Source organism: Peromyscus maniculatus, chromosome 2, assembly GCF_049852395.1.
Source record: "Peromyscus maniculatus bairdii isolate BWxNUB_F1_BW_parent chromosome 2, HU_Pman_BW_mat_3.1, whole genome shotgun sequence".
NCBI lineage: Eukaryota > Metazoa > Chordata > Mammalia > Rodentia > Cricetidae > Peromyscus > Peromyscus maniculatus.
In genome coordinates this window covers 72,587,718-72,602,620 of record NC_134853.1, presented here as the reverse complement: position 1 = coordinate 72,602,620, position 14,903 = coordinate 72,587,718, and the positions used below count along the sequence as shown (strand labels likewise).

The 14,903-nt window shown below is 37.1% G+C and overlaps 1 protein-coding gene across 2 annotated transcripts in view; it reads left to right on the top strand.

Annotated features, from left to right (window-relative positions):
• The window catches only part of Erp44 (endoplasmic reticulum protein 44), an 85,898-nt gene that overhangs the window by 49,774 nt on the left and 21,221 nt on the right, over positions 1 to 14,903 (top strand). For both annotated transcript variants that reach the window (XM_042271166.2, XM_076564188.1), the window contains 3 exons: positions 6,724 to 6,908; positions 8,063 to 8,178; positions 14,832 to 14,889. In XM_042271166.2, the coding sequence (XP_042127100.1) occupies positions 6,724 to 6,908; positions 8,063 to 8,178; positions 14,832 to 14,889 (359 nt within the window). The remainder of the gene's footprint in view (positions 1 to 6,723; positions 6,909 to 8,062; positions 8,179 to 14,831; positions 14,890 to 14,903) is intronic.

Here is a 14,903-nt window from a genome sequence, read left to right as displayed (position 1 = left end):
TTCATAACCATATTTTTAAGGCAGCCCAACATTTATAATGACTGAGTATAGAAACAGGCTCTTGCTGCCTGTGCCAGTACTGCAGTGCTTCTTACAGGGGTCTGTTACTGCTAGGTGAAGGTTTTGAGAGTCCAGCCCCATAGCTCTCTGGCCAGTTACCACAAACAGGCTAGCTAGCATTCAAATTCTGTTACTATAACTTCAGACCCTCAGGAATCTATCTTCCTATAGTCTGCTGTGTACAGATTATTATTTTTTAGTATATTAGGTTTTCATTCCATTTATTGTTTTGTCAGTTTTAGAAAGTTAAAAGGAGAAATCACGAGAGACCATGCATGCACATGAAGTTTGGTTATATTAGGATATAGGGAGAATCTAGGAGGAGTTAGGGGAGGGGGATGAAAATGATTAAAATACATTGTATGAAATTCTCAAAGAATTAATTAAAACACTATTTTTTAAAAAGTTGAAAACATATTGTCTCTAGTAGTGCCTTTTACTGACCATTTTCAAACTGATCCTTACATTGCAAATGAAAAAATAAATGCTTTCTATTAGATTAGTCATTTCATTTTATGCGTTCACATGTCCTTTTTGCCAAATCCTTTTTGGGGAAGTAAAAAGAAATGTTGACACCTTGATGGAAGCTTAGAAACTCACCTAATTTAACCTTATTAACACTATGTATGCTTAAGTTGTACCTAATAGGATATGTGCAGGGCTTGATATTTTGAGTTTAAATTTTGAGGTTTTGGGGTTTTTGTTTTTGTTTTTTACCAATATAATGGACAAAATTTCATTTCATAGTTTAATCAGTAACTTCCTGATTACAACTGAGCATGCTTTTTTGATTATTGATCATCTCTGTTTTATAAATTGAACAATATCTTTAGTTCACTTTTCAAAAGAAGAGTATTTATTTATTTTTGGTTTGTTGAGGCAAGATTTCTCCGTGTAGCCTTGGCTGCCCTGGAACTCTCTCAGTAGACCAGACTAGCATCAAACTCACAGAGATCAGCCTGTATTTGCCTCCCAAGTGCTGGGATTAAAGGCATGTGCCACCACCACCCAGCTGATTCATTATTTTTGATGGTCCTTTTAAAAGTGCATTCTTTCTTAAGTATTATCATTTGTTTCTTGTGTATGTTACAAGTACCTTTCTTTTAGTTTGTCATTAAAAACTCATGGCCTTGCCAGGTATAATGGGGCATACGAGCAGGCAGATCATAAGTTCAAGGCTAATCTGGGCTACATAGCAAATTTAAAGCAGTTTGAGATCCTTTTGTAGGCAGAGTTTTTTGTCGGGACTGCCAGTCAGCTCTGTCCCACCAACCCACTCTCAAGTAACCACACAGAGACTTCTTATTAATTATACATGATCAGACAATAGCTTAGGCTTGTTACTAACTCTTACAACCTCAGTTAACCCATATTTGTATCTATGTTCTACCACGTGGCTCAGCACCTTATCTCAGTATGTCATGTTCATCTGCTTCTTCTGCGTCTCCTTGCTACTTGAAAGACTCCCATGACTCCCCGCCTATCCTCCTCCCAGCATCCTTTCTTCCTGAAAATCCTGCCTAGCTATTGTCCATCAGCTCTTTATTAACAATGAGAGCAACACATTTTCACAGTGTACAAAAAGGATTATTCTATAGCATTTTTTCCTTTTTATCTAATTAAAAAGGAAGGTTTTAGCTTTAACATAGCAAAATTATATACAACAAAAGCAGTTATCAAGAATTGCAGTTACACTATCCAGTCCAATTGTATTTGGCAAATTTGGAGACAGTATTCTATTATCTTTGTGAATCTAAACATTTTATACTTAATTTACTTTTTATCATAACTCAGGAAAACTTTGTCTAATTATTAGTCTTTAACTCCATCAAAGACCCCAGAAGGGTGTAATGTTACCTAATAACAGGGACATCTGGCTGCCTGAACAGTCACCCAGAGTTCTTCTGCAGCGTTGAGGCATCCAACTTTGGCCTACAGGCCTAGTACAGACATTCTTGAAGAGCAGGGAATTTTGAAGGACTGTCCTATGTCGTCTTGGAAAAATTTGGCATTGCTTTCTTTTGCTTCCTGCTGGTTTATTTTTGACAGCATACTGCCAGCAATTGAGGCAAGGGCAGTTTTTTTTTCTGTTGTTGTTGTTTTTTGTTTTCCCAAATGGCTACCTTTTGCCATAAAGAAAGCAAATTCCATATGGAGATTGTTTAATGCCCACCATCTTCTTTTGAAGGAAAGTGGTGTATCTGACTGTTATAAAAAGACTTAGGTTATTAAACACATTAAATGCCATATTCTGTAGGTTTTTGAAGTGTTTGAAGATTATCTATCTAAATATATCTGTTTAACCTTGAAAACATACCTAATATGACTACAAGTTTGATTATTATAGATGGCTGTTAACCTGTATTTCTTAATTATACATTACATTTTTAAATGAACTGCATAAACAATACCCCAATGAAGAGTAGAAAATACATACAGTATAGCAAAAATAATTTTAAATTTATATCAATAAACAAAAATCCATACCAATGTAAAATATTTTGAGATTAATAGTTGTGTTTTGGATTAAGGTAGATTTAATAGTCTACCCTTTTATCTCATCATTTTTCCTTTTAGAAAGAGATCTTTGAATTTAACTCCTTTGTTTATTAGCTTTTTTCCTGACTATGACCAATAACAACTTGTAACTAACTCCTTTAAGTGATGACAAACATCCGCAATCAATCTTTTGGGAATGTGGGTATTGTTTTCTCTAAACTGTGTCTTACTGTTTGAAGGTTCTGGCATCTTTGGGGGAACCTTGAGAAAATTTAGGGTAATGGTTAAGTCTAGGCTGGAGTAGCCTATGAGGCTAGACCATCTCAACCAGCAGCCTTGAAGCTGCCTGGATGCAGAATTTGAGGAAGCTATAACCAAGGCACTCTGAAATGCTGGATTACCCGAGCCATTTGTTTTCATTAGTGTTTGGTCCCCTTGCTCTGAAAATATATGAACTTTTTTTTTTTTTTTTTTTTTTGGTTTTTCGAGACAGGGTTTCTCTGTGTAGCTTTGCGCCTTTCCTGGAGCTCACTTGGTAGCCCAGGCTGGCCTCGAACTCACAGAGATCCACCTGGCTCTGCCTCCCGAGTGCTGGGATTAAAGGCGTGCGCCACCACCGCCCGGCTTAATATATGAACTTTTAAAGGTAACATACATATCTGCATTAATAAAGCATAGACTATGTGTTACAGACAAGCTAGCCAAGGATAATTTTTTTGTTTTATGTTTGAGTAGGTAAAATATACATCACATATTTTGTAGTTTTTTTACGTTCATTTCTTTATATCTATAGCCAGGATTTTCAGGGGGGGGGGGTCTTTTTCAATCAAACCTCATCCATATCAACTTGGAATGAATCTACAGTCTCTCATTTTCTGTAGAAGTAAAAACATACCCAGAAGCACTCCCAAATAACAACACAGAGACTTATTATTAATTATAAGTGCTCTGTTGATAGCTTAGGCATGTTACTAACTAGCTCTTACAACTTAAAATAATCCATATTTTTAATCTATGTTCTACCACGAGACTAGGTACCTTATCTCAGTATGGCATGTCCATCTCCTTCCTCTGCCTTTAAGAGGTTTTATTTATTCTTAAGAATTAATAAATAGCAATATTTTTATTGTATATAAATTGTTTTGAAGTCTGTACACCCGAACAGTTAAAGGTTACCTACAAATTTATAGCTTTTCTTAGTTGTAATTTTTTATGGTAAAAGCACATAGCACACACACCCTATTTGCAGATTTTAGCATGTCATCATTAATGATTGTTACCTTGATGTGCAAGAATCTTTGAGTTTATTCCTTATAAGTGTGATTATGTATTCTCTGACAAGCATTTTTAGTTTCTCCCTGACCTCTTAGTTACCCTGGTCTCCAGCAGTCGCCATTACACTCGCTTTCTAAAAGCAGCCTCTTTTTTTTTTTTTTTTTAGATTCCACATATGGTTAAGATCATGCTGTTTTGTGCTTGGTTCATACCACTTAAACCTTCTAGGTTTATTCATGTTGTAACAAATGACAAGATGTCATTATTTTTATAGTTGCATAGCAGTCTGTTTCTCTCTCTGTGTGTGTGTTTTCATTCATCAGTGACTGGCATAGGCATTTAGGTGGTTTGGTCTTGAATGTTGTGACTAGAGCTTTGGCAAACATAGGAGTGTGATCTTTTGACAACATTCTGACTGTACCTTTGGATATATAACCCAGCAGCAGAACTGACAGGTTCTTCCTGTCATGTTCTCTCTTGAATTTTCTGAGGAACTTTACACTGTTGTCCATAATGACTCTTTCAGCTCTTACATTCTCACCAAAAGTAATGCACAAGTTCCCCCTTTCCACCTCCTCACCAACACTTACTGTCTTTTGTCTTTTTGTTAAGAGTCAGTCTAATTGGAGTGGGTGATGTTTGTGTTCTTTCCTGTGTGTGTTGCTAGGGCCATGCTAGACTAGACAGGTTCTCTGCCACTATGCTGTTTCTCAGCCTCTCCTTGTGGGTTTGACTTACGTTTCTCTGATGGTAGTGATGCTGACTTTTTTCCCCACGTACCTTCAAATAACTTTTACCATTTTTAAATTGAGTTCTTTGTACTTTTTCAGTATACTTGTTTGAATTCAGTGTAAAGTTTTAAGTGTTGACTGTTCATTGTTACTTTACAGTTATTTTCCAGTCAATAGATTGTCTCTGTATTCTAAAGACTATTTCCTTTGCTGTATAGAAGCTTTTTAGTTTGAGATAATCCCATTTGTCTAGCTTTGCTCTTCTTGCCTATACTTCTGAAGTCTTATCCAAAAAAATTCTTGCCCAGGCAAATAGAATGAAGCATTTGTCAGTTTTATATTTTACTCCCTTAGACTGAAACTCTTGATTCTTAGTGACCTTACTGATATCAAATACTTTATCTACCAAAAATCTGTTAAATTTCAAAGCAACAATACTGGTATTAATGTTTTAAACATTTTATATTCATGTTAAATATTTGCATGGTTTCAATGTCAGAATTGTAAAACCAAACTGTAAGAATGAAATCTAGCTGGGCGGTGGTGGTGCATGCTTTTAATCCCAGCACTCGGGAGGCAGAGCCAGACAGATATCTGTGAATTTGAGGCCAGCCTGGTCTACAGAGCATGATCCAGGACAGGCACCAAAACAACACAGAGAAACCCTGCGGGGGGGGGGCGGGGGGGAGATGAAATCTAAATTTCTTCCAAAGGGTCTCTCAGTTTCTCTCACTGGTGGTCTCTTTTCTTTTTTCCTTCTTTGGAGGTAGAATAGGGACAAATGTTTAAGCTGGAACATACATGTGTACATGTGTGTGTTTGTGTATATATATATATGCATTTATATTTCTCCCCTGCATTTCTTAGGCTTTCACATCTGGCTGTTTTTTCACTTTATAGTGTATGCTGAATATTTCATTTTAGAAATATACAGAGGTTTCATTCCTTTATGTAATAGCCTGGTATTTCATATTATGAGTGCCTATCCTTAATTAAACCAGTCTCTGGGAGATACTTGGGAAAATTATAACTTTAAAAGAGATATTTTCAATTCTCTAGACAACAACATTGCTTCATCGGTCAGAGGAACTGTTTGATACAGTTTGAAAAGCATTTTAATTAAAAACTCATTGGATTTATATATCATGTTCATTTGTCACATGTTATGTGTAGTGTGCTGGAGAGGAATGTGTTTTTGACAGGAAGGTCACTTTCTTGTGACTAAGCCACACTTTGTACTCTGCATCTTTAGAGCTTGTACTTGCTGTGGACCACTCTCACTCCAGTATAATTGCATCCATTCCTTGCTCATAGGGCCCAGAAACACACCCTCGCATTGTGTGTGCCGCCCAAGAAGAGCTTGTAGCTCATGGACTTTCTGGTTCTGCTATGAAGTGATCTGCTCCTAAGCCAGGCGGTTATTGGCTTTGTTAAATATGTATACCTTGTGTTAATAATTCAGATTTAAAGAACTTTGGTAGTGAATTGTGATTTCCTCCTTATAAATCCTCCATGGATTTTACCCGATTATATGATCTAAATTACATATTGGCTTTTATCCACCGTCTCTTTTGAGAACTCATGCTCCAACTTTAATCTCTAATATTCCTTTAGTATTCTCTAAATGCTTGTCCTAGAGAGAAAACAATGCAGCCTTAACTTAGCAAATATTGTAAGTACTGCTGCCTCTTCTTGAGCACTCCAAAGGCCCTGGGATGCATAATGTGATTTACTTCCTGCTTATTGCCCTCCTCCTAGCTTCTATGCTGTGAAGGCATAATTATTGTTGCTGTCTTTTCGTTCAGATGTCCATCTGTCATACTTACTGTGCTATGTTTTTGCATTGTCTAATTTGATTCATATAACAACCTTATTGTAATAGAAATTATCCTTATTGTAGCATAAAAAGTGAGGGCATCACAGTTTATGCACTTTTAAGGTTCACACAAACAGTAAGTAAACAGTAGCGTCAGAATTTAAGCCCAGGCAGTAAGTCCAGAGCCTGGTTCTGATAACCAGTATAAAGTCATGACTGAGTATTTTCTTTTCTCTTTCACTAAGAAAGATGTCACTAAGTAATTGTAATGTTTCTGATTTTTGGACTAATCTGCTCACCCTAACTGAGTGATAGCTAACTTCTTTTCATGCATTCTTTTAGCTGATATAGCCCAGAGGTACAGGATAAGCAAATACCCAACCCTCAAATTATTTCGCAATGGAATGATGATGAAGAGAGAATACAGGGGCCAACGATCAGTGAAAGCGCTTGCAGACTACATCAGGCAACAGAAAAGTAACCCAGTTCACGAGATTCAAAGTATAGATGAAGTCACCACTCTTGATGTAAGTTAACTTATGGTGGATGAAATGTGCATTGCCTGTGTAATTAACACAAACCATAATATGAATGCAGACTCTGCATGTTCTCTTACAGTTTACTGCAGTGTATTTGACAATATGCATACTGGAAAGAATTTGTCTGGGATTAATTCTCAAGGGAAATGCCAATGATTGCTGAACTTCCAGATAAATGTATAACATGTAGTAAAGCTGCACTAATTGAGTTAATGTAGTACAAAGAGAAGCCTGAACTATAAACAGAAGTAAATCAAGCATGCACACCAAAGTTTGCCTATTTGCTGTGGTTGACACCTGCAGAGTATCTGTTTTAGTCTCTATTCAGCTCTATTATGATTTGGTGCCCTTTAAAAGAGCCCCTTTTGATAAACTTAGCAAACTTGTTTCTTTGTAAGTTAAGTAATTAAACACACACACACAACACCAAAAGCAAAAACTATAGTGTTTAGTCTTTATTCCAGTTGTTATCAGGTGACATGTTAATAAATTAGCCCGTTACCATTTCGCGGTTGTTGTCAGAGGACCATGAGTCCTGAGTCAGAGATGAATGATGTTATTGCTTACATCACAGCAGGCCTTGTGAGCCTATGAGCCTTTCTTGTTATTGCCGTCTCCTAGCCCCTATGTCTTGTGAGAACATGCAAAGGACCATGATGAATGCTTAACAGGCAGTGGGTTGTGGTACAGGAAAAGATGGCTAGGCTAGGGGAGCTTGCCATTTCAGAGCAAACAGCAAATTCTCCTTTATTGTCTTGAACAAAACAATCTGCCATACCTTAATATTTTGGCTGCAAGCATGCCCCTGAGAACTGACCTTTTTAGAGAGTGGACAGGGTCTTATGTAGTAAGCATAGGCAGTACCATGTGGAGACATGTGAGGGACCCATGGAGGAGTCTAAATTAATACAGTTTTAATGAATTGATAGTTACATTTTATTGTAGCAATACTGTTTTCAACCCAGCATAATTGTTGATAGTTTTGGACTAGGCATTAAATGCTATCACTGGATTCATAGTTATTCTTCAGTTGCAGATAACTGAACCACAACTAGAGCTGAGTTCCAGAATAAAGAGTAAATGAAGTAGCATGCTCCTAAAACTATATATGTCGCAAAATAATTAGATACTTTATTTTACAGCGCAGTAAGAGAAATATCATTGGATACTTTGAGCAGAAGGATTCAGACAATTACAGAGTTTTTGAAAGAGTAGCAAGTATTTTGCATGATGACTGTGCCTTCCTTTCTGCTTTTGGGTAAGTATATTAACCAGCAGCCTGCTAGGAGGTGAGCTTGGTTATCCCATTCAGTTCTTGTTGTTTTTGGTCATGTTCTAAAGATGACCTCTCCAAAGATGACCTCAATCCTTTTAAAGACACCAATCAGTTATACATATGGCCAATCCTCTAAGGGCCTCAAAGTGTTTGTCGTGTTATGTTTCAGAATGTAGGTAAAAACATAGGAGTGGCCTAGTTAACAGTGAGCTCTTTCATGCCCTGATTTCAATTCACTGACCTTTATGCCAGATAAACTGCTAACCCATGACTGCGCAACTGGCTGAGAATGTTCTCTTTCTAGTTAAGAAGCATAGGTTTTGTTATCTTCCTTTATCCCCATATCTTTACCACCTTCCTTCATTTCTTTCTTGTCTGAAAATAGCACCAACCCCATACACCCTTCCCTCTGCTGGGGATCAGAACCAGGGCTTCTACATGCTGAGCCTGTGCTCCACCTGATCTGAGCCCCAGCCCTACAGTTCGCCCTTCTAAGACTGATCTCTTCATTCTTGGAACCTGTTCTTGTAGCTCTTTATCCCTGGGACTTTGACCCATTAGTTCTCCCTGCTTTCTCATGGTTTTACCCTGACCCTTACAGAAACTGATTTCTCTTTCCGAAATCCCGTTCCTCTCTTTTCTGACTCACCACTTTCATCTCTTGAGCTATAATGCTATGTCTTTCTTTTCATTTCTACTTTTTTAAAGGCTAGTTTATGCTTGGTTACCTTGACTTTCTCAAAGTCTTCCAAATAAAAACTCTCAGCTCTTTGGAAGCTGGCTTACACCTCCATCCTTCTAACAAAGCTTGTCTCCGAATAGTCACAATATGACTCCTTGATTGGCTAACCCAGCAGATTTTCTTCAGTTTGATCTCAAATTTCCTGAAGACTGAGACATCACCTCCCCTCTTTTTTCTCTTGTCAACACTTGACATTGAGTCCCTCTGGTTTGCCCCTCACAGTTCCTTTTTCCCCTTTTGTTCTTTTTTATCTCTGAATGGAATGATTCGAAGTTGTGTCCTTGACCCTCTCTTCTCTGACGTTATCTCAGCCACCTTTGGCTTTTGTACAGTGTGACTTCTTTTATTTGGGGCTCTTAACAGTTGTATTAGTCTGGTTGCAGTAGCTGTTCTGATACCTTCTCCAGTTGATGACTTATGCTCCGACTCCTTGCTTTCATACTTTTGTGTTGTTGTTTTTTTTTTTTTTTTTTTTTTTTTTTAATGTTTCACTGTGAACATTATCAGTGTTTCTGAAGATCACTGTACAGCATGGGCAGGGAACACCTCCAGCCTGGGCTTTTGCTTCACTGATGTCTGGTTACATAGCCCACCCCAGATACTCTGAGCTAGCCTCTGCCTCAGAGCCTTTGAACCTGCTGCTCTTCTGTCTGGAAGTAGTTTTAGATTTTTAGAGTTTCCAGAGTAGCTGCACTAATGTGCATCCCCACCAACAGTGAATGAAGGTTCCTCTTTTTTCACAACCATACCAGCATTTATTGTCAATTGTGTTGTTGATCTTAGCCATTCTGAGTGGGATGAGATGAAATCTCAAGAGTTGTTTTAATTTACATTGCCCTAATTGCTAAGGATGGTGAACACTTTTTAAGGTATTTCTTAACTATTTTTATTCCTTCTATTGAGAACTCTCTATAGAAACCTACTCCACATTTTAAATTGGGTCATTTGTTTCCTTGACTTTGTGTTTTTTGAGGTTTTTGTATATGCTGGTTATTAATTTTCTTTGAGATGCATATTGGCAATGATTCTCATTCTGTAAGTTTCTTTTCACTCAGTTGTTTCTTAGCTATACAGAAGCCTTTTCACTTTACAAGGTTCCAGTTATCAGTTGTTAGTCTTAAATTCTTGACTAATGGAGTTCTGTTCAGAAAGCCCTTTTCTTGGGCTGGAGAGATGGCTCAGCAGTTAAGAGCACTGGCTACTCTTCCAGAGAACCTAGGTTCAATTCCCAGCAAACACATGGTGGCTAACAACCATCAATAGTGGGATCTGATGCCCTCTTGTGGCATAAAATTGTGCATACAGATAGAGAACTCATACATTAAATAAATAAATCTTAGAAAGTCCTTTTCTTCACCCACATCTTTCTGCCTTTCTTCTAGCAGTTTTAGTGTTCCAGGTTTTAAATACATCTGGATCTAATTTCTTTGCAGGATTATAGATATGGGTCAAATTTAATTCTTCTGAATGTGGACATCTAGTTTTCCCAGAAACCATTTGTTGAAAATGTCATCTTTTCTCCAGTGTATGTATATTGGTGCCTCTTTTTCAAATATCAGATGGTTGTAGATGTTTGAGTTTTCTATTTTTTTCTCTTGATTTCATGTCTTTTTTGTGCCAGTATCATACTGTTCTTTTATTCTTTTTATGGCTCTCTAATATATCTTAAGATCTGGAATAGCAGATTGTTTTAGCTATCCAAATTCTTTTCTGGTTCCATATGAATTTAAGATTTTTTTTCTATTTCTGTGAAGGGTGTTGTGGATGTTTTGATTGGGGCTACACTGAATTTTGATAGGATGGATATTTTTACAGTATTAATGATCATTTTTGCAATATTAATATTAATTGGTAATATTCTACCAATCCATGAACAGGATGTCTTTCTCAATCTCTTCAGAGATTTGAAGTTTTTATTGTAGAGGTCTTTTACCTCCTTGGTTGGATTTATTCTAAGATATTTTATTATCTTTGATGCTGCAGTAAATTGGAAGTGTACCCATGAGCTCTTTCTCATGTTTGTTGTTGATGTGTAGAAAAGCTACTGGAAAGAAAGAAAGAAAGGAAGGAAGGAAGGAAGGAAGGAAGGAAGGAAGGAAGGAAGGAAGGAAGGAAGGAAGGAAGGAAGGAAGGGAGAAAGAGAGAAAGAAAGAAAAAGACTTTGATCCCTGCCTCTTTTCTGAAATTGTTGATTATTTCTAGAAGGTTTTTGGTGGAATATTTGGGATCTCTTATGTATAATATTATACCATCTGCAAATACCATCTCCCAGCAGATACTTGGACTCCTTTAATTTCCTTTTTCTTGTCTAATTGCTCCAACTAGTGTTTACAACACTATATTGCAAAGGAGTAGTTGGGATAGTGGACAGCTCTGTCTTATTCCTAATTTTGGAGTAAAGCTTAGTTTTTCTTCATTTAGTATAATAATGGCTGTAGGTTTGTCATATATAGCTTTTATTATGTTGAGGTATATTTCCTCCAGTCCTACTCTTTCTAGGACTTAAATCAAAGAAACATATTCTGTCAAAAAATTTTTTCCTGCATCTATTGAGATGCTCATGTGATTCTTGTCTTTAAGTCCATTTATATGATTTATTATACTTGTTTTTTTTTTTTTTTTTTTTTTTTTTTTTTGGTTTTTCGAGACAGGGTTTCTCTGTGTAGCTTTGTGCCTTTCCTGGGACTCACTTGGTAGTCCAGGCTGGCCTGGAACTCACAGAGATCCGCCTGGCTCTGCCTCCCGAGTGCTGGCATTAAAGGCGTGCGTCGCCACCACCGCCCGGCTTGATTTATTATACTTATTGACTTACAGATGTTGAAGCAACTCTGCATTTCCAGGATAAAGCCACCTTGATCATGGTGGATAAGCTTTTTGATATGTGTTTGTATTCAGTTTGCTAGTATTTATTGAGGATTTTACATCTCTGTTCATCAGGGATAACGTCTCTAGTCTTGTTTTGTTTGTTGTATCTTATCTGGTTTAGGTATTAGATTAATACTGGTTTCAAAGAAGAGATTTTAGAGTTCTTTTTCTTTCTTTTTTACTTCTTTCTTTTTTTGTAGAGTTTTAGGAAAGCTTGGTTATAGTTCTTTCAAAGTATGATAGATATCTGTTTTGAATCCATCTGGACCTGGACTTTTATAGTTGGAAATTTTTTAATTACAATTTTAATTAACTGCTTTGTTGTGGGTCTGTCTAGGTTGTTGGTCTCTTCTTGATTTAACTTTAATATTTTGGTTGAATCAAGAAATTCATCTGTTTCTTTCATATTTTCCAACTTAAGGAATGAAGTTTTTAAAGCATTCTCTTATTATATTGTGTATTTCTTTGGTGTCTGTTGTAATGTTCACTGCTTGTTTCTGGGTCATTGCTTGCTTTCTTTTTGTTAAGTGGGCCAGGAGTCTGTAGACCTTGTGGATCACCTCAGAGAACCAGCTCTTAGAGTAATTGACTCTTTGTATTTTTGTTTGTTTCTGTTTCTTTGATTTTATCATTCTTTGCTATCTACTGGGTTTAAATTTGGTTTGTTCTTGTTTTTCCAAATTCTCGATTTGTATCATTAAGTCATTTATTTGTGCTCTCTGATTTTTTAATGTAGATGCTTAGGTCTGTAAACTTCCTTCTTAGAACTATTCTTAATATGTCCCAGAGACTTTATTGTATTGTGCTTCATTTTCAGTTAGTTCCAGGGATATTTTGATTTCTTCTTTGACGCACTCATCATTTAATTTCAATGTTTTTACAATATCTTACTTGACTAGTGCATTTACATTTCTACCCCTCCTCATCCTCCCTCCAACTCCGCTTGTCCCTCTACTTCCTCTCAAATTTATGACCTCTTCTTTAACTATTCTTTTGTGCATATACATGTGTACATATATGTACATACATACACACACTCACATTCATTCTGCTGAGTCCATTTAATGTGTATTTGTTTAGGGCTGACCACTTGGGATTGGTAAGTAATCTGTCAGTAAGTAGGCTCATCCCTAGAGAAGACTGATTCTTCCTTTTTCAGCAGCCATGAATTGCCTTAGCTCTTCATCTAGAGGTGGGGCTTGTGAGAGTTCCCCCATCCATGTTGGAATGTCAGCTGTTATTATCGTTGCCCAGGACTTGTTTATGCAGCCAAATTGTTGTGATTTCCTGGGTACAGCTTCCTTGTCATATAGAAGACATAGTCTCCCAGCAGACACCCAAGTTCTCAAGCTCTTGCAGTCTTTCTGTCCCTTCTTCTTTTTCCTGAGCCTTAAAGGTAGGGGTTATATTGGAGATGTATCAACTGGCTTTGGTACCTCATGGCCAGTTGTTGCCTGAATTTTAAACAGTTGTGGATTTCTGTAATGGTCTCATTCTCTTGACAAAAGAAGCTTCTCTAATGAGTGATGAGCTACATGTATCTGTGGATGTAATCAGTTTAGGAAAACAGAAGTAGTAGGTTCTTCTCTAGGTTCCATGACCTCACCAGCTGTGGGTAGTTGGTTAGGTTTTCAGTACAAGCCATGGATTCCTTCCTGTTGAGCAGCCTTAACTCCAGTTACACTGCTTTCGTTGGCCTCTAATGGGTGCCACTATTACACCCTTGGGAATATCTTGTCATGCTCGTCATTGCCTGCTTTGCAGGCTTTATAACTGGTAGGACTGTTGTGTTCTCCTTTGGCTGTTGCATAGCACCTTTGGATATTATGAGAGCAAGTCCTCAGGGAGGAGGCTTTCAGGTCAGTTACAGGTTGATTCTTCCAAGTCCTGTGTCCAAAGTTTTTGTGTCTTCAGCAACGGGATCTTCCCTTCAAGTTCTAAGGGGCAACTAAGGGCAAGTGTTAATAGCCTGTGTTAGTTAGAGGGAGTCTCTTCAACTACCCCTACCAACAACTAGAAGGAAGGTTCTCCAGGCCTGACGCCTAGGTTTTTGTTGGATAGTTATGGCTCTTGGAGGGGGCATCACACCAAGTGGTGTAATTTAATTTGAACCACACATACGTGTGCACTTGTGCGCATGCACATACACACACACACACAAAAAAAAAAATTATGTATAAATGTATATATACTCTTAAGTAACCATAAAATAATGTTTCCCTCTGGTTTTTCAGACATCTTCAGTGTTACTTATCCCTTTTCCTTTTCTCCCTCTTTCTCAGTATTGCCCTCCCTCTCTCCTCCCAGTAAAATGCCCCAGTTGTCCTCCTCATAGCTCCTCTTCTCATTCCCCACAGAATGCCTTCCTTACATTCATCAGTTAGCACCTTCACTTTTTTTTCTGGACTATGTAGTCAGAAACTGAAGGTGTATTGGTGTTTATTTAATCCACAAATTATGTAGGAGAAGAGAAGAATACTCTTTCCTCTAAGGCTTTTCTAGTTAAATAATTATTATACAAGACCAAATATTTGTTTGCCAGATACTGTAGTAGGCCCAGGAAATGACAATGTCCAAGTATACAACCATGCTGCTTTCTAAAACTGTTTTTATGATATTGGTTAGTTCTATTCATTTGTTCTTAGAATTGCCAAATTTAAAAAGTAAGAAGTAGAAAGTTAATTTTTTATTGATATCTGTGAACAAATTAATGTCCTTAATCTATAGGTGGAAATCAGTCTAGAGTCAAAATGGCTATCATGCTGATCCGTTCAATCCAGACTTGTAAAATCCTAATACCATAGCAGCTGACTGTAATGTTATTTTAAGAAGTCTGCCTCGTATTAGTTTGCTTTTAAATATATGGTTATCTTGGTATTGCATAGTCTAATGAATGGGACAGGTATTGAACAAGTGTATATTTCATGTTTTTATAATTCATACATTGCAATGATTAGTGAATTCTGTTTTATTAAAGTACATTGTTTCAAGTGTTTTTCTTAAAACATTATTTTTTCCCTCCTATCAGAGATGTTTCAAAACCAGAAAGGTACAGTGGAGACAATTTAATCTACAAACCACCAGGGGTGAGTTGCTGTTT